Source organism: Squalius cephalus (genome assembly GCF_949319135.1).
Source record: "Squalius cephalus genome assembly, chromosome: 23".
In the NCBI taxonomy this organism is placed as follows: Eukaryota; Metazoa; Chordata; class Actinopteri; order Cypriniformes; family Leuciscidae; genus Squalius; species Squalius cephalus.
In genome coordinates this window covers 11,911,739-11,932,142 of record NC_137144.1, presented here as the reverse complement: position 1 = coordinate 11,932,142, position 20,404 = coordinate 11,911,739, and the positions used below count along the sequence as shown (strand labels likewise).

Genomic DNA, 20,404 nt, shown 5'->3' with positions numbered 1-20,404 from the left:
AAAAGACTGTAAAAATGTGACTGTAAAAACCTGTTAATTGGTTAATAGTAAGTTATATATATATGGGGGAAAATTTAAATAGACCTAACCTTACATTTCATGTGATTTTACAGTGAAGTACTGTTAAATGTACCGTTTTAGACGTAATAAATAGCACTAATGTAGTGAAAAGCCTTAAACTGACATTCCCAGAACTCCCTGACACATCACATCTGATGGTTTTTAATTGTAACATTTATGATTCTACATTTTTTGTCAGTTTTATGTTACATCACACTCTAAAAAATGCTAGGTTGTTTCATGTTTTTGGTCAAATATGGACAAACCCAACTGTTGGTTTAAATTATCCTAGATTAACTTAAACCAACGGTTTGTCCATATTTGACCCAAACATGAGTTGAAACAACCCAGTATTTGTGTGTGCACCATCTATACATTAGTATTTACACACATACTGTATATATATTCATGATTTGTTATCACAACTTTTTTTTCTTTCGTCAAATCAACTTAGATAATGTGGTTTTAGATAACATAATATTATGAGATTCTGATGATTAAACCGATCTCCTTCATTGTAGTAACTTTTTCAATTCAATGAACTCAAAATTTTAAGGCAACAACTTACTTTTTTAAGTTAAACCAAACAACATTTTTATTACAGTTTTACAGAACTGCCCGATTTTTATTTATTTATTATTATTTATTTCTGTGAAACTGTATTTTTTTAAGTTGTTTTACCCTGCTCACGCCTTGCCTGGCGTCTGCATCACACCTACATCTGCAGACTCGCCCATTTTGTCTGTTTCTCTCCAGTATCCACTACAACATATGTCTGTCAACTAATCACACACACACACACACACACACACACACACCCCTCCTTTAATTCAGGGGATTGGTAACCATCATGAATACAGACACCTATTGTTTTAATAGTGATAAGGGCGTTGTCACTGCCGATTCTATATCTTCTTGCCTCTCTGTTACATCTGTCAGATTCTGTCAAGCGAACCGTGAGAGAGATCAATAAATATACAGACCAACAACATTTTCTCAGCACTGGAACTATTCACTAAATCCTGCTGATTGGTGAGTACAAAGATTGGTGAGTACAATATAAAAGCAAAACACTTTCTATTTGTTTTCAGCTTTCAATTTTTCCTTGTCCTCTTATGAACTAGCATGATTCAGTTTTGTGAACAAGCATGGAAATGATGTCTGAACAGAAATCTAGTATCACAGACAGTGACTCAGTGACTGACGGGCTTGATAACTTTGTGAGGAAAGTTACAAATGAAGCTTTTTTTTTTTTTTATAAATGATGAAATTTCCAATTAAATTTCCTGTGATGACCATCTGCATTAAGAAATAGGCCTAGTATATATAATTCAAGGTTTGAAATATTTTTTTTGTGTTAAATGACACAGAACTGCAAATAATTATATTGAGTTTCTTTGTTAAATCTAAATCTAATTTAAAATCTAAAGCTAAATCGAGTTTATGCCATTGGTAAAATTCAGTTGGAAAGTAGCCTATCGTTATTATTTTTAATCTGATAGTTTACAATAGTGCTTGAGCAATGAGTTTCATAGAAAGCAAAGGCTCGCGTTTCCCGGCTTCTTTCGTTGCTAGGCGACGATACAACAACAACAACAACCTGTTCAAACGGAGACACACGTCACCTGCATGTCAGAGCGCGTTCTCTTCGAACTATCGCTGCAGTGACGACAAGAAGAACGAATCAAAATGTATTTAAGTATTAACTGTAATGAAAGTATGCTGTATTCGCGAAAAAACGTGTCATGTTATTAAATTTTATGCTACTTTTCAAATTTACACTGCAAATAATGTTTGTCAGGTAACCTACAAATAGTTATTATTATTTTCATGATTCAAACATATTTGTATAATTTATTTCTAAATACTGTAATGAAAAAAAAAAAAAAAAACTCATTCTCGTTACTGAATTGGAAAAGAATAAGGCCAATAGCCCACTATTAACATAACCATCTACACCGTAAAAAAGTTGCTTCCTTATGTTTACTTGGATGTTTAAGCCATTTCATAAAACTGACTTAAAAAAATAGTTGAATCTTGTATAACTATCAAAAAAAGTTGAATTGATATATATCAATTGATCTATCTATCTATCTATCTATCTATCTATCTATCTATCTATCTATCTATCTATCTATCTATATATATATGCCTATAACATATTTTGGAAAAATATTAATTGGACGTATATTTCCATTTTTACTTGCTCAAATAAAACACTAAAGAAGAGCCTCCTTTTGTTCGTTCATGAGTGTACCTGGCTCAGGTAACCGATGACTCACCTAAGCCCCGCCCACTTTAACTCCCACCTGCGAAAAAGCCTCAGAGTTCAGATCAAACGTCAGTAGTGCGTCGCCTCACAGTTCCAGCATCAGCGCAGAGAAACACAAGCTGACTAACAGAAGACGCCTTTATTGCGGGGATCTATCTTTTTCCACTCTCTCTGGTGGGACTGTAACTTTTCAGCTCGGTACCATCGTCGCTTCGCAATGAGTGTGAGCGTGACCACGGAGAACGTCTTTCTGACGGCGTTGCAGCCCAATTCGACCGTCAGTACTTACGCGGTCCCGTCCGAACACGAGCTCGCGCACGGCGGGTCTCACGCAAAAGATGAGGCGAGATTTAAGCGCGTGCACCAGCAGGTGACCATGAGACTGAAGGAGAAGCCCACGCTCCCGCGCCAAAACGGATCCTCGTCACAATACGCAGCCTCAGGTGTGTCCCCGTGCACTTTGATCTCATTGTAATACAGCTACAATAACGCAACAGCCTTTGAATTATTAATCTGCTCATCATCTGACTCATCATCAAGCTGTGCTTTTATACAGTATGCGGTTTCATTTAACAATGATCCGGAGTTGAATTTCATCTTTATTAACTTTTAGGGAAGTATTTTTTTGGGTTTATCCTTGAACTTGATTTGATTTCATTATTGCACAATTGCATTATTATTAAATTCACAGGCACAGTATGTACTGTGTTGTTTACACTTCAGAACACTGTAAAAGAAAATTATATGATCAATAATTTGTATTTTTGTAATTGATTTTTTTTTTGCCATGAAAATAGCCTAGATGCTGACATGGCATTAAATAAAACTATCTATCTAGCTATATGATCAAAAAGTTATGACAGCACATGTTTTTACTTTGCTTGAACTCATCAAAATAAGTTAAGGAATTTTTAACCATTTTTATACGTTATATAAGATTCAAATCAGTCAGAGTCAAAGTCAGTTTAGTGTAATTGAATTTGAAATGACTTAAACATCCAAGTTGGTTGTACTTAAAAATTTAAGGCAGCAACTTACTTTTACAGTGTATGCAAAACATTAAACATTTATGAGACAAAACTGCCTGTTGCAAAACTGTGGTCACATGATTTCTGTTAAATACACTAAGACAAAACATCACACGGCATTTGTACATAAAGCATGTCCGTATGACAAAGTTGAATGTGCCTTTAAGCTAAACTAAGTTGAATGCAGGCTACCTTTGTTTCAGTTGATAATAAAAAACAGTGTCATAAATGGTGGTTCGTTCACATCAGGCGTGGTAGATTTAGCTTTCCCCATTGTTCTTGAACATGGCGATTAAAATGAAGGGGATAAAATGGGGTGGGAAAGTTTTGAATTCATGATTTTTTCTGCATCAATGAGAATAGATATAAGCAAAGGTTTTTACAAAAAGGACAAATAAGTGGCACTTGCAGAGCAGACAGAAATACAATACTTCTGGTCTGGTGTGAATCATTTACAGGGGCGAGTTGAACAAGGTTCAAGTGTAATCTCAGTTCCTGTTACACAACTAAGTGAGAGTGAAAGTTTCAAAGCTCTCCTTTGAAAAAACCCAACCCACGCTAAACAAAAAAGTACTTAGCGTCGCACAAAAGGGAGGCACAATTTGGTGCCGTCAATCATAATGCCGTGAATATCAATTGCCATGACGGAAGAATTGAACCTTTCTTTCTCAATGTAGAAAGCCAAACTCTTTGTTTCAGTCCACAACCTTAGTGAAACTATATGATTGTAAATACACACAAACTTCATTATACATTTGTGTGTATACCATCCATTGAATGCACTCAAACACATTTGGTTGATTTTAAGTGGTTAGGACAAAAAGTGGTTGAATTCCTGGCTTTATGAAGGTCTGCCGCAGCTATTTTCAGGGTTTAACCTCTGGTGCTTAGCGGATACATTAACCAGCGGACCCCTGGTTTATGAGGTACCTGCATTTTGACAAGTTCGAACAGCCTTGCATATTCCTGTTACTGGTCCAAGGCTTCCTGGAGGACGTCTTGAGAATGTCTTAGCTAGATCTGACACTGGCGAATACCAAGCATATGCTACAAGTTTGAGAGAAACCATTTTTTTTTTTAGAGATTTAGGTCAAGTGGATTGTTTTAAAGCAATGCATTTTGAACATTTTGACTTCTGTTTCAAATAACTCAGTAAAGTTATTTGTGTTTACATCAGCTATGCAATGCACTAGGGCAGGGCGAGGCAGGGAAAAGGGTGTGTGTTTTTTGGGTAGGGACATCGGGAGTGTCCCAGTCATCAGACCGGTTCTGTCTATTCTGCCACTGTTGTCTACAACTTACTCTACACTTATTCACTCAACAAACGCTTATACCACTCCCAAATTCGCGCTCTCAAGCGCGTGTACATGCATGCCCATAGATGCAACCCTATCTGTTTCTGAGCCAGAACATAATAGTTTGATGTAAACTTGCACTGCAGTATTTTGTGTAACTCTACAAGTTTGCCTCACATTGTACTTGCAGTGTCATCAAGGGCATATGCTGAGCACACTGACTCAGCTGTAAAGTTACAGACTCGATGTCTTTACGGGGCACGAATCTTCGGCTTTACATTTGAACGTCTGTAACTTATTTCCCACTGCTATCAATAAACACAGACTGTTATGCTATCCATTCAAACAAGACATGCAAACGAACATACAATGGTGTCAACAAGGAAGCAAACAAACTATCAAATAATTATTGTGCAAGTTTACAAAGTAGATGTACAAACTTCAAAAACATTAAACAAAACAAAGTTGTTTAATTAATTGGAGCAGACGTGCATGTTTGCATACAAACTTGCGTGCAAAAAGCTTTCGTAAACATTACTAAATTTAAACAAAACAACCAATTTGTTTGTTTAACTGTTCAATGAAAGAACAAACACGCATGTTTACATAAAAACATGTTTACATAAACATGACTAAAGTGAATCAAAACGCATTTGTTTGATTAAGTTCCATCAAAGAAAAAAAATGCATGTTTGTGTACAAACTTGCGTACAAAGGCGTCATAAACATGGTTTAAGGGAAACAAAACAACAAAGTTATTTGTTTAATTGTTGTATTAAAGAATGTGCATGCATGTTTACAATGCTTAGTTGCGTGGATAGTTAATAGTTTCACGAAATTTCATTAGTTTAATCTAGCTGATTTTCTTTGTCAATGCTACCTGATTGGTCATAGTGTTTTGGAGAATTTTTTTATTTATTTATAAAGGAAAAAAGTGGCAAAACATTTAGAGATCAGAAAAGCAAGAATTGCTGATCAAATGCCATCCTCTTAGAATGAGGATCTATGGTTTAATTTTAGCTGGTTATAGTTAATAGCTTCAGTCTACACCAACTGGGTAATTTAATGAAAAGTTAAGGTCATGAGTTTTATTTTCCTGATTAAAGTACACTGTAGCCGAGCTGCTATTTGTGACGCTTGTGTTCAGAAACTTGTAGAATGTGATAACACATTGAGAAAGTTCACTGGGAGGATAACTAGTTTTTCACAGTCAAAAATCCCCATTCCGATGAACATTTCTATTAATTCTCTGTACTTTTCTTCTCTTAGAGTCTGGCGATTATTCAACCATGACAAAATTTTCAACAATGAGCCAAAACGTCCCCCAAAATTTCAGCTCTAAATCCTATTCCCTCGGCAGATCAATGATGGTAAGATTCTTCCCACTTATAAACATAAATATTTTATTGTTATTTGCTTGTTTGAAAGATATATCACACATTGAGCTAAGTCAAAGAATTTTTTTTGTGTGTGTGACTGTATGGACGTGTATCTTGTCCAAATATTGAAAATGAGTAATGGAGATTGTGATAGGTAGGTGTGATATTTCACAGGCCAGCTCTACTCAACAACCTCATATGAAAAGTCACAAGCGTACAAATCACTAAGCGTCACTTTCAGTTATTTTCTTATTGAGTAATACTGTGTTTAAATTTGGGCTGTTGATTTAATGTATTAAAAATGCATTAAATGTAAGGCTCACACTTTATATTAGGTGTCTTTAAATACTATCATGTTGTTTTGTAAAACACTCTTGCTGTATTGAGGTGGGATACGGGTAATGTTAGGGACAGCATCAATAATTCAAACTTAAAATATCACCCTAATGTTTTTGCACTTATCATATATCTGAATTATCTTAATCTTGGGGCATTTCTCCAGAAATATCAATGTGATTAAAGGGTTAGTTCAGCCAAAAATGAATTCAGTTACTCCAAACCCATAAAACATTCGTTCATTTTCAGAACACAAATGAGGATATTTTAATGAAATCTAAGAGCTTTCTGTCCCTCCATTGACAGGCTACACATCTACCAATTTCATGTCAGGTCAAGTCAAGTCACCTTCATTTATATAGCGTTTTTTACAATCCAGATTGTTTCAAAGCAGCTTTACAGTGATAATAGGAAATGAATGCAACGAAGACTGTTTTGGCTGTACAGCAGCTCTAGAAAGTCATTGTCCAGTTTAAGTAAGTTTTCGATTGATTCATTTCCGTTGTAAAACATAATTAGTTATTAACTTAGGGGCCGTTTACTCGGCACCGTTTTCAACTTAAAACAGAAAACTTTGAATGCGTTCTAGTCGTTCAATTACACGACAACGCTGTTTTGGTGGCTTGAGAATGCAATCTTTGAAGTAGGTTTCAAAGTGCACGTTTTTGAAAACGAGTTTTGAAAGCGATACCGTTATCATCCCTGTTTAAACTTCAAAAACGTGATTCTGTGAAAACGGTGACGGCATGCATATGGGTATTACGTGTTTAGTCTATAGGCATGCGTGTTTGAATGCGTATGTGCGCGGGCGCGTAGTAGTCTTTCTTTACAACGTGGCATTGCCAATTACTGGTCTGGCATGCATAATACAGCGTTTTTAGTCGTGTCCGCGGATCCGTGTGAACGCGAATTATTTTGATAATGTTTGATAATCTTGACAGGGGAAAAAACTTTTGTCGTGTCGTGAGGACTTCGCAGAGGATAGTCTAGTTGACACGGTCGCTGCTGACACTTCAGGGCTAAGTTGTAGTCTTGTTTAGGCGCAGGTCCACCATCTGATCTGGATACGGTCTGGATAAGGCTGAGTACTGTAAACCTCGGGATAAACAGAGAGACTAATATTAGCGTGGATGCCATTCTTCTTATGATGTAGCAAGTACATCAGGTGTTATAGGAAGTGTTCCCAGTCCCAGACCTAATTTATGTAGCCTAATAATCATTTTACATGATTTGAATAATAGGAATGTATAATGTTCTATGTGTATGCCAGGTTAAAGAGATATGTTTTTAGTCTAGATTTAAAGTGACAGAAGACTATTCCTAAGTTTAGGTGCTTAAAAAGGATCTACCACCTGCAGCTGATTTTGATATTCTAGGTATTATCAACTGGCCAGAGTTTTGAGACCACATGTGACAAGAAGGACTATAATGCGTTAAGAGCTCATAAAATTGTCAAATGGATTACTTTATTGATGTCTTTACTACTTTTGAGGGGCTTGAAAGTGGTAGTTGCTTAGACTGTCAATGGAGGAACAGAAATCACTCAGATTATTCATTTGTGTTCTGAAGATGACTTACAGGTTTGAAACAACATAAGGGTAAATAATAATGACAGAATAAAACATTTTGGGTGATCCAACCCTTTAATATCATTTGTATTGATAAATTAATCAACATATGTAATTGGATAACATTTTAATAAATCGATAGCTATAGTTGATATTGTTATAGATATTCAATATTCATCATTTTCTTGTTTCTACTAGGCCCAGCGTCCATCCCAGTACTCTAGTGCTGGTTTCTCATCCCGCTCTGCCGTTGATTTCGCCCCAAAAGCCAAAATGAGTTACACAGCAGGAGGAGGAGGAGGTGGCGGCGGAAGCGGGGCATATTACCAGGAAGATGTCGTGGGTGGTGGTTACCAGGCTGGTGGTTACCAAGCTGGCGGTTACCAAGCTGGCGGTTACCAAGCTGGCGGTTACCAAACTGGCGGTTACCAAACTGGCGGTTACCAAACTGGAGGTTACCAAACTGGAGGTGGCCCAGTTCAACTGCAGCAGGTCGGTGCAATAACTCGTTCCTTCAGCCGAATGGGGGGCGACCCGGAGACGATGTCGGTGCATTCCATGCGTGTGGCATCCATACCACGCCAGGTTACTTCTTCTTGGGTGGCACAGGATGACAGTGAAGGCAGCCTAGTTTCCGAACGTGATGCCACTTATACAAAACAGGCTTCCGTGAACAACGGCTATACTGCCAAAACCTTCCCACGCCAGTCCATGTACACCACTAGAGTGAACGGATTTGAAAGCGGACAGCAGCAGGTCAGCTCCATGACGCTACCGCCCATGAAACGCTCCCTCAGCGGGACGCTCGCCTCTAGCGGCGGAGGAGGCATGGAGCAGGAGGTCTACATCAGCCGGCAGTCCTACAAAGGCCCCGCCCACCGCACCATCAGCCGAATCAACAATCGGCAAATGAGTCGCACGTCCAATGCCTCATCATCCGGCATGTACGGAAGTGCTGGAGGATTCAATGGCTCCCAGGGCAACTTGGCGCTGGTGCAACAGGGAAGGCTGTCACGTGCCGGCTCCGTAAGGAGTATGCATAGTGTTGGGAAAGGCATGGATGTGTTTGATGGCATGGATTTCGATGGAAGCACGGGCAATCTAAGCGGGTAAGAACACTTACCTTAGGTGTGTGAAAATAGCGAAATAGCAAAACGTCCCAAATAAGTCAAGGCAAGGAAGAATTTATTTGATTTTATTGTTTTGAGGGTTTTTTTCACTCAGGTGTTACATAAGGGTCATTAAGTTTTTATGCTAACACCAGATTTAATTAGTTTGCGCCCATCAAGTTAATGATTACAAAATGAAAACATAATCTAATTAAAGTAATGTGAAACTTTATTTTCAAATTGGATTATATATATACATACCCCAGATAAGATAAGATTTTGAATATACTGCTCATTTAACAGCAGTAACTATTAACTAAGGGTGTCTGGTATCCAAACATCTGGAAATGGTCTTTTAAATTACTTTAAAGATGTAAGCAAAAGTAGTATGCTAGCACCGTTAGCATAAAGCACCACTAGAGTAAATCACAACTTAAAAGTAGGTCTAATTGCTTAAAATGCACAAATAACATGTGTTCAACCACAAATTACATGTTTCCATATTACTGTCGGTCAAACAGTTATGCATCATAGCTATAGTTGAGCCACACTATGTTTTACAACAAACTCTGCATATTACTGATTGCAAATTAGCCTGTTATTAGCTATTCTCGTTAAAACACTAAGCTAGGTGTGCAAGTATGGCTAACAGTGATTACCCTCAGTGAGTGCAGCACTGACCTTTGAAGCAAGAAATTATTCATACTTTGCTTTAACAGCCTGTCAGTAAACCCACACTTAGCTTATCTGTCCTTGTTGCGCTAACACTGTGTGTGTGTGTGTGTGTGTGTGTGTGTGTGTGTGTTTGATGTTGCCCAGCCCTGCCTATATGTGTGTAAAAAGTGAAGAGCGAGTCTGTTGTGCAGGCACACCCAAACCAGTCCAGCCACCTCACACTTCACACACCCTGGGAAAAAACACACACACTTCCTAGAACTCCAGCGACATGCACCAGCACACACAAACACACATAGAGGAATGTCCTCTTAAGCAAAACTTTTTTTCAAATAATGCTGACTCTTAAAATGGAAGTAGTACTAGTTAAGAAGCTAAGATTAGCTAGTCTATCAATTACTTGACAAACGAATAACCTTTTTCTTCAAGCTCCCCTCTAGGCTCAAATCGCAATGAATAGTGTTTTTCTTCAACAATAGTTGGGAACATTGAGAAGAGCGTTGACAAGAAATGATGGGTAGAAGAATTGGGAAAGTTGGATTCTAACCCAAATTCCCTACAAAAGCTCCAAAGCTCATTGCTAAAGCTCACATGCTAACGACATGCTAAGAACATTTTGCTAACATTCCCATTAAGTTTTTAAAAATATTTTTTCTTGGTTATGTGAACATTAAGGCAAACATTCCATTTTATCACTCTTCAGACATTATGGGAACGTTACTTTAGAATGTTCTGGACATTCTGAAACAAGAAGTAACAAAAATGCCAACGAAAACATTTCAGAAAAAAAACAAAAACACTCAATGACCGATGTATAAATAACGTTTTTGTGCTAACGTTTTGAGAACACAAGACCAGATATCTTTGAACAAACATTTTATTAGTGTTACTGGAAGAACGTTGGTTCATAACTTTTGCCAGAACGTTAGCTAAAGTCCTGAGAAACGTCCCTGATAGCTGGGTAAAATTGAAAAGTCCTTGAAGAAAACCTACAATATCAACATACACAGCTAAGCAATATCACCATCTTTACTGGACAAATTTACTAAATAAAAGTTCAATTTTTTTTGTATAGACTCAACAACTTGGACATGCCTTCTGCCATTAAATATATTGATCAGCCCGATACTGGCCTTCAGATGTTGGGAGCTGCCTACATCCAACATGAGTGTTACCATAATAACGATGCAAAGAAAGTGGTATGCAGTTGCTTTTCATCTGGAGAAACATTCAACTGATATGTGTAAATGTGTCTTCGATTTGAGTAGAACGTCTGTGTTTCTTTCAGGTGAAACAGGAGAAGGGAATTCCTCTCCTGGTGCAGCTGTTCAACAGTGAGAACCAAGAGGTGCAGCGCTACGCGACCGGCGCCACCAGGAACCTCATCTATGAGAACATGGAGAACAAAGTGGCTCTTATTGAAGCCGGCGGGATCTCCAAGCTCATACAGGCCTTAAAAGAACAAGACGACGAACTCCGCAAGAACATCACAGGTGGGCGTTTCACTCATGTTGTTCTAGTTAAATTTACTGCCATTATAATTGCCATTGGAACACGTGTGTTTTTCATTATTTTGGCCCTGTTTACACCTCATATTAAGATGCGTTTTGGTTGATCGGATCATAAGTAGACGAGAGAGACACACACCCATTTACACCTGGTGTTTTAATCCGTCTCTTTTTCAACCACTTCTGTCCTGATTTCTTCAAGGGGAAGGTCTATGGGTGGGTAAATGTACGGGTTATTTCAGATATTCTGATCTAATGTACAAAATAAGCTTGCGAAATGTACATATGAATGCTTACCAAGACCCCGTCTGGTTTAGATCCCATCTGGCTTGCACGCCTCCCATAAAGTTTACGCGTTAGGTCAGTAGACGGAGAGTAGACGGTCTTTTGTGGCTGTTTGAACACATTCGACCACATGAGCATTTACACTCTAAAGCAACCCGGTCGAATGTGTTTTCGACTACCTCTGGAAGTGGTCGAAAGTGGAAAAGCTCAAAATGTTTTGCACCTCGTTTACACCTGTATTCAGCACCGTCTACTTGTGATCCGATCAACCAAAACACATCTTAATACCAGGTGTAAACAGGGCCTATGACGCAAACGTTTTCACCTGTGCCTTTGATTGTGAATTTGATTTCTTAGGCTGCATAGCAAAGCTTAATTTTCACACGAGAAGCCTAAAGGGCCAGGCAAATTTACTGTTATTCGACATGTTTTGCGGGCAATTCAATAGGAACCCAAGCAATCAGGAATTTCGCTTAAGGATGAAAGTTTTCGTCATGCAGATTTCGTAATGGGTTCAAGTTGGGCGCATGGATAGATCTGTTTATCAGCCTCTTGTTTCACATCCTCTTTTACAACAGGCCTGCATAAAAAATACTCGGTAACACTAGTTTAGGGTCCAGTTCTCACTATGAACTAGTTGCTTATTAGCATGCATATTACTAGGATATTGGCTGTTTATTAGTACTTATAAAGCACATATAAATGCTTTATTCTGCATGACAATATTCTACATTTCTAATCCTACCCAATACTTAAACTTAATTACCTTACTAACTATTAATAAGCAGTAATTATGAGTTTGAGGCAAAAGTCATAGTTAATAGTTAGTTTAGAGAGAGAATTAGACCCTAATCTAAAGTGTGACCAACACTTCATGTAGATTATAGCTGAGAGTTAAAGGGATAGTTCACCCAAAAAATAAGTTCTTGGTTTGCTCAAATTTCTTTACCACTTTATTTACGAAACATTAATCTCCAACATTAATCTCCAAATATTAATCTCTAAAAGACCTTCATTTGTGTTCCGAAGATGAACGAATGTCTTGCGGGTTTGAAACGACACGAGGGGGAGTAAATGATGACAGCATTTTCGTTTTTGGGTGAACTTTCCCTTCAACATGCAATCACATGATTCACAAGTGAAATTTGAGAAATTTTGCAGGGAAAAAAGGTCCATTGTCTAATCGTGTAGCGATGTATGAAGCGCAGCTCACACACAGAAGTCACTTTCGAACAGGTTTTTTCAAAGTCAGTCTAGATGTGTGTGTATGTAGGGCGTTGACCGATCTCTCAGGGTTGCATCAAGCTGCATTAATTATTGCTCAGCGTTGTCTCGACGTGCCGTGGAATGAGTGGACTCCTGTAGCGAAGGTTTGTGAGTCAGGTTTATGCCAGTGCTTACGGCTCTGTGCGTGTCTGGATGTGCAGGAACCTCAATAAACATGTATCTATGAGAACACCACTACGACATGGGCACAACATGGGGGCTTTTAGGAGGATGTAAATAATTTACATGCAATTTCAATTTGTGATTTTTAATCAGTTTTTTTTCTCTTTTGTTTGTTTTCTTATCTATTTCCCATGGCACTTTCCCATGCTCTTTTCCTCTTTATCTGTCTCTCTCCTGCTCTCATTCCCTGTAGGTATTCTGTGGAATCTGTCCTCTAAGGATAACCTGAAAGAAAGGTTGGCACGGGACACTCTTCCCGAATTGACGGAGAGGATTCTGATTCCTCTCTCTGGCAGTGGGAATGAGGACTTCATTGAGCTGAGCCCCTCAGAGTCCGAAATCTTCTACAACACCACTGGCTGTCTCAGGTACACACGTGCACACACACGCACACACTTTTTTGAGTTCCCCTTTACTACTTCCTGTTCCTATAGGAACTTCATCAACTTCAGTGAATGAAAATCCCCTCTAGGCACGTCACTGCTAGTCGTTTTTCAATCCAAAACCCAACCCGAAAAGAAATAATATTTGAGGAAATTTTAGGAAATGAAGCCTGTTTTTAGGACTGTTATTTTTAGAACATTGTTATAAAAATAAAATATAATTATATTTTTTAAGTCTGTTATATTTTGAAAATTCTAGAAAATGAAGCCTATATTTAGGACTGTTATTTTTATTAAATTATAGAAAATGAATTCTAGTTTTAGGACGGTTATATTGTAAAAATATTTTTTTTTATTGTTATCATTATTTTATGTTTATTTTTTTTGACGTTAAGACATTTTATTTTCTTGGAAAAGCCTGTTTTTTTTTACACTTTGGGTTGGATTAAAACTTTATTTTAAGGTGACAGTTACATTGTACTTACTCAAATAAGTAATATTAATTAACTAAATGTACTTACTATAGAGATACAGTTAGGGTTTGGTTTAAGGTTAGTGACTTGTAATTATGTATAATGTACTGTTATTACTATAGTAATTAATAACTACGTCACCTTAAAATAAAGTGTTACCCTTTTATTTTTATGAATTTTTTTTAGAAAATTACAGAAAATAAAGCTGATTTTTGGGACTGTTATTTTTAGAAAATGAATAAATAAAGCCTATTTTTATTTATTTGAAATAAATATACTATATATATATAAGTATATTGAAAATATACTTTAGTTGAGAGAATGTAACAAGACTCACCACTGAGAATAATGGTGACTACAAATAAATGTATTTAAAAAAATGAAATGTATACAGTATGTTGCAATCAGGGTGTGGCAGATAGCCATGGGAATGGAGTGAGAATATATAACGCATAATATATCATTTCAAATTGAAATTATTCAATTTCTAAGACATTATTTCAATCCTCTGCCTCCTTGTACAGGAACTTGAGCTCGGTGAACGAGAAGACCAGAAAACAGATGAGAGAGACCAATGGTCTTATAGATGCTCTGGTTGGCTATATTAACAAATGCTTGTTGGACACTAAAGTGGAAGAGAAGGTAATTGTGTAACACACATTTTTATTTTCTGCCTTTGTTGTTGACTCTGCTTGCAAATGATGTGTTTACATGGCCATTCATGTGTGTGTTCCTCTTTCAGGGTGTGGAGAACTCGGTGTGTGCGTTGAGGAATCTGTCCTATCAGCTGTACAGTGAGATTCCCCCCTCGGTTCTGATGCGTTTGGAGGGTCCAAGCCGAGCTGAGGGCTCTTCAAAAGGAGAAGCTATCGGCTGCTTCACCCCTAACAGCAAGAAGGCCAAAGACGTAAGGAAGAAGCTGCTTTCAAATTCCTGTTTCCTATTTCAAAAACTACAGTTTAATCTCATATTGAATTTTTTACTTCCAGAGACAAAATCAGGACCTCGGCACATTTACAGAAGTGTCGCGGCAGCCCAAAGACATAGAGTGGCTCTGGCACCCTAATACAGTGGAGATGTACAATCAGGTGCTTCAGAAGTGTGAGATCAACTCGACCACACGAGAGGCCGCGGCCGGAGCCCTGCAGAACATCACCGCCGGAGACAAGAGGGTAAGACAGTTATGTTGGCTCCAGCTACCCAGAATATGTGAGAAACTTGCTAGAAATGCCTTAGCTTCTAGCCCAAACATCTTAGCCTGGCATCTAGGGGTGTAACGGTTCAAATTACTCACGGTTCGGTTTTTATCACAGTTTTAGGGTCACCGTTTTCGGGTACGGTTCGGTATGTGCAATGTTCAGGGGAAAAAAGGACTACTGTCAAATAAAAATAAAGAACATAAGAACAAATAATCAAACTACAAACAACAGCACAAATAAATACAATAGAGCAAATATACAAATAAAATAAACTGCTTTTCAGGTTATTTAGGTATCTAACAGTAGTTTTCAGAAATTGAATAAAGTAATCAAATGTAAAATTACACTTCATATAATCTTCACTGTATTAATTAAATAGAGATCAATCCTTATTCAAGTTACAAAAGCTATTTAGTCAAGAGCAGTGAGTGATTTCTTTGTCTTTTGTTGTTTGATTAACAAAAAAATACAGAGCAGGAATATTAGGCTGCTGTCACTTTAAGACATAATGCACAGATCCAGTACACTGATACACTTGCATTGTCTTTCTTAACTGTTTAATTTCACTAAAGATATAACCGACTATGTTAGCATGTCAAGACGGGGCATGTTGACATGACTTTTGTGTGAATTTGTCCATTAAAGTGCAAGTAGAACTCAATTTAGCATTCATGCGCTGTCTGAGACGTGTGTGCTTCGGAAAAGTGTGCACAACCGTCTGTCTAGCAACCGTCTATAGTAAATGTATTTCATCTATTAAACTTCTCTTTTTTTTTATATATATATCTCAGTGGGCGTCCATCTTGAGTCGTGTGGCGTTAGAGCAGAAAAGGATGTTGCCCGTCATTCTGGATCTCTTAAAGACCGACAGCGACGCAGAGCTCCGTTCTCTCACCGGCTTCCTCAGAAACCTCTCTCGTCATGCCAAGGACAAGAACGATATGGGTGAGGCTTCCTTCTTTAGCCACAAAACTGGAGTCAATCGCACCTCTGTAGCATTAGAGAAGCTCATTGCTCAATTTCTTTCACTTTAGCTTCTAAGGCGGTACAGGCCTTGGTCACCAAACTACCCAGCGACGGTCACCAGAAGGACCCGTCAAGTGAAGTGGTGGTGAACATCTGTGGAGCCCTCAACAACCTGGTGACCAGCAGCATGGTGGCGGCACGGGACATTTCCTTCTTCGATGGTCTGCCCAAACTGATGGACATCAAGACCGCCCATGACAGCAGGTAAAACTAAAATTCATCCGACTATACAACAATCTCTTAAAATTATATTACTTCCATACTAACGTTGCAATTTCAATTTTCACCCAGTCCTGCCAAACTGACAGCTTCCAAAGCAGCGTCGACAGTGCTAAGCAACATGTTCCAGTACAAGAAACTACACAAAGATTACAGAAATGTAAGTGTTATGATCATATAAATGATACACATAATTTTTTTTCTTTTTAAATCTTTTTAAAAATCGACGTACACTCACATATTCTACATGGAGTGCACTTGTGCAACAAATACGCCTGTAAATAGAGTGAAAACTCATTTTCTCTAAAAGGAAATTGATGTTGAGCAATAACTTATAAACCTTTAAAGACAGAACTACTGTGAGCTATGATGTTGTTATGGATTAACAACATCGTTGTTGATTTGCTTCTGCTGAAGACATCAGGCCACATTATTTCAGCTTATTTTTTTAACAGTGGATTTCTACAAAAACTACATTACCCATGATGCTGTACAGAAAATTGCACCAATCAGAGTCTAAATAAATAGCTCTTTAGCTCCGCCCACTCCCATTAAGCACTGCGAATACGTATTAAGTTGATCTCTCTACACTCTCAAAATATTTAAATGTTTATATATACATAAGTATTTTGCAATAAACTTTAAAATATATAGTTTTTATACATATAATCAACGTTTGTAAATGAGTAGTTTAATATTTCTCCATCGTTTTTAATTTGATAATGCTGTTTGCTTCATGGGATTGTAGTTCTTTCCCTAACTAAAGAAGTTTAATACAGTCTTGTACCTTTGTGTTTTTGTCCGATTTTATTTTTATTTTTTTGCTTCAAATCAAAGTTTGTAGTGTTGTGATTCACCTCAAAGCTGATTGGTTTGGTTCATGGCTTATAACGCTTTAACAAAGATTTTAATATTTTAATATTTTAAAATCCTTATGGGAAAAATGAAAGAAAAAAAAAATACTTCAGGAACCAACACTGCTGACAAAAGGGGCGGACAATGCTGCAATCTATTGAGTATTTCTACAATGGTATTGTGAACTGATTCATCCACGCCAGTAGGTGTCAGTAAACAGTACAAGATAACTGTTGTATTTTCAAGTAGAACACTAAATATTAAACTTTAGTGCATATCTGTTCCCACACAGTGCTTCAGTCATGAACGACCTCAAATCATGTGGTTTGACAAATCATTCTCTTTTTCTACAATTTTTTAAAAATGTGTGAAAATCCCATATATTTACACTGAAAGAGCAACTCGAGCCATATCTACAGACCAGAATATCATAGAGACTTGGTGGTGGACTCTTAATCTCTCTTTAATCAGGACGACAAATACGCCAGAAAGAGAAGAAAAAAAAAACATTTCTACATAGGTATTTGTATTTATGAAAGGTTTGGTTTTGTATGATTCATCCACACCAGTAGGTGTCAGTATAAAGTCCAATACCTCTCCTATATTTTCTAGCAAAACATTAAGGCTGTTCCTGAAGTCGCTATATCCTACATTAGTCCATTAGTTCACTTAAATCAAAATGAGTGAGTGAGATCGCACACTGAGTGCACTGGAAGGGTATCCGCTTTTGCATAGTTCGCACTTGCTGTTTAATAATTATTTGGATCTTAGCAAACTGGCAGCTCCAGTAGTGAAAAAAAGATTTATCTTGAACTCTGTCATGGAAACTATCAATAAACCTTAATTAAATTCAATTTAATAACCAATTAAAAAGGTATTTATACCTGTATGATATTACGCTGTAGCCACGTTGGACCAGCGGTTGGGAAAATGAATAGATGGATGATTCAGCTGCGGGCGCCATCTTCTGGTCAGACGCGGGAATTAATTCGGCACGCGACTCTCGCAGTGCCATATGGGTATTCTCTAGCCGTTGATTGTACATTGGTTGTACACTCGTTATTGCGGTGCATTATGGGATTGAGTGAGTGCACTCGAAAACGGCCATTATAGTTTCGAACATCACTTCTAATTGCTGTCCCATCAAATAGTGCCCAATTTAAGGGTATAGGGGCCGATTTTGGACACAGTCTAAGTATTGAACTTTGATTCATAAATGCTTCCACACCATTTATGCTTTAGCCATGAATGACTCAAATCATGCGTTTTGACAAACCCACACTTTTCTAAATGATCGAACTTATGATTTTTGAAAAGTGAGGGAAAAATCCCATCGATTTACATTGAAAGAGTGACTCAAGTCATATATAGAGAGCAGAATATTATAGACATGACAGTGAACGTTTTTGATGTGGGCCAGTCAGCAATACCCTAGCAACCACTTAGAACACCCTAGAAACCACATAGCAACACCCTGGAAACCACTCACAATGCCAGGAGCGACTTACACAAGTCCTACTTGCATTTACTTGACAAAATTGTAACTTTTAAGTATTTCTATCCGTTTCAGTCAGCTTATAAAGACCCACCCACAGAATGTGTCCGTTTCTGTTTGTGTTTAGCGTGTTACGTACTAGTACAGTTGTACATCACAGTTGCTGTCATTCCCGCCCTGCCCTCTAGACATTTTCCAGTAATTTGCAGACAGTTTAAAAAGCACACAAACATTCACACAAACGAACACCTATCATGCTAAATAATCAAAAGCAAAACAGCCTGCTTATTTAAACAATCATATTGGAGTTGCTTTTTTTTTCCAAAACACACAAACAACCCTGTGTTTGATATGGGAGGTAGAGGTTCAGCCACACCTAAAATGGGGATTTCAGGTGATTTCCTCGTGAGCATGTCCAAACACACCATAGAACGTCACGGGTGGAAAAAAAAAAAAACATGTTCTTTCTTCTAACTTCAGATCTGGGATGGTAGCCATGTGTTGCTACCTGGTACAACTATGTGCCTGTTTGGATTCAAAGTGTCACTCACTCCTGTGGTGTTTTCTGCTTGTGTTTTACAGAAAGGGTACATGAAAGAACACTTCTTAGAGATCTAAACCGACCAGATTGGGAATAAGGAAGATATTTAATAAGGACAATGGATAAAGAAAATACAAAATACTGCCGGAACTGCAACATATTTTGAAACCTGAAAATGTGGATAACACATTTAGCCTTTTTCCCCCAGAAATCCTCAGGGATTTATTGCAATATTTGTCGTCTTTATTTTTATTTTTTACTGGCTGTTGCCTGTATTTCTTTTCTTTCTTTTTTGTATTATAGGACCACAGACTATCCATGATATAATAATTATATCCTGGGAATTTAATCACTCTTTTTAAAATAGTTAGATATTTGTAAAAAAAAAAAAATATATATGTATTGTGATGGTAGGGAAGACATTTTAGCATGAAAATTGTAATTGTAACATTATAGATTATTTGAGAAGACTTTCATATGTCTTATAATACACATAAATATTGTAAACACAGGCCGGAGAGATTCAGGCTGTTAATCAGCCTTTTTGTCATAATAGAGTTGCTTATTTTGTTACTAGGCTGATTCAATTCTAATGGGTTTACTACTTCTTCTTTTTTTTTTCTTTGTTCTTGGTTCTTTGATGTGTGTACAGAAATTGTGTATCATTATTTCCTGTACAAATGATATTTGAGGTTTAATAATAACTATAATGATATGAGGACACATGGCAAAATACCATCTGAATGTTTGAATGGAAATGTTTTCATTTAAACCTATTGACTTAATGGTTGATGCCACAGGGATCAGAGATTGTTTTGAAATCATTTCTGTTCATTTAAAAAAAATCTTATTTTTCATTATTGTATTATGGTGCAATATGTGCATTATTTTGACAGTAAGCAACTTTACTCACATGTAGTGTTCTTTTTATCATGGTTGCCAAATGTTGAATGCTTGGTTTGGGTTGCTGTGTTTTCAATTTCTATTTATCTGTTAAACTGTTAACACAGTCTAAATAGACTGTTGTGAGTGATTTGCAATCTTTAAAGCTGCAGTCCATAACTTTTTGGGGTTAAAAATTATCCAAAATAAATGTAGTACATAACCAGTCAGTGTTCAAAACTCTCTGCTTGCCTTAGCTCGATTCAAATAATGGTAATAATGGTACTAAAAGGTTCAAACGCCAATCACCAGTGCCAACTAGAGATTCACCCGTTGTAAAACGCAAAAGACTTCGGACTTCGGACTG

The 20,404-nt window shown here is 37.4% G+C and overlaps 1 protein-coding gene across 3 annotated transcripts; it reads left to right on the top strand.

Moving 5' to 3' along the window:
• The first annotated feature begins 890 nt into the window (after window positions 1–890).
• pkp3a (plakophilin 3a) lies at window positions 891–19,324 on the top strand. Of its 3 annotated transcripts, none has more exons than XM_079859995.1 (13): window positions 891–1,092; window positions 5,925–6,025; window positions 8,137–9,047; window positions 10,798–10,921; window positions 11,011–11,215; window positions 13,158–13,332; window positions 14,345–14,462; window positions 14,563–14,727; window positions 14,810–14,992; window positions 15,811–15,964; window positions 16,054–16,249; window positions 16,337–16,424; window positions 19,197–19,324. In XM_079859995.1, exons 2-13 carry the CDS (start codon window positions 5,945–5,947, stop codon window positions 19,230–19,232), a joined length of 2,436 nt encoding a protein of 811 aa, XP_079716121.1. In that variant the 5' UTR covers window positions 891–1,092; window positions 5,925–5,944; the 3' UTR covers window positions 19,233–19,324. The 3 variants fall into 3 exon arrangements, with proteins under 3 accessions (XP_079716121.1, XP_079716120.1, XP_079716119.1); XM_079859994.1 differs by having other exon boundaries at window positions 891–1,108; XM_079859993.1 differs by lacking the exon at window positions 891–1,092 and adding an exon at window positions 2,384–2,775.
• The last annotated feature ends 1,080 nt before the right edge of the window (window positions 19,325–20,404 follow it).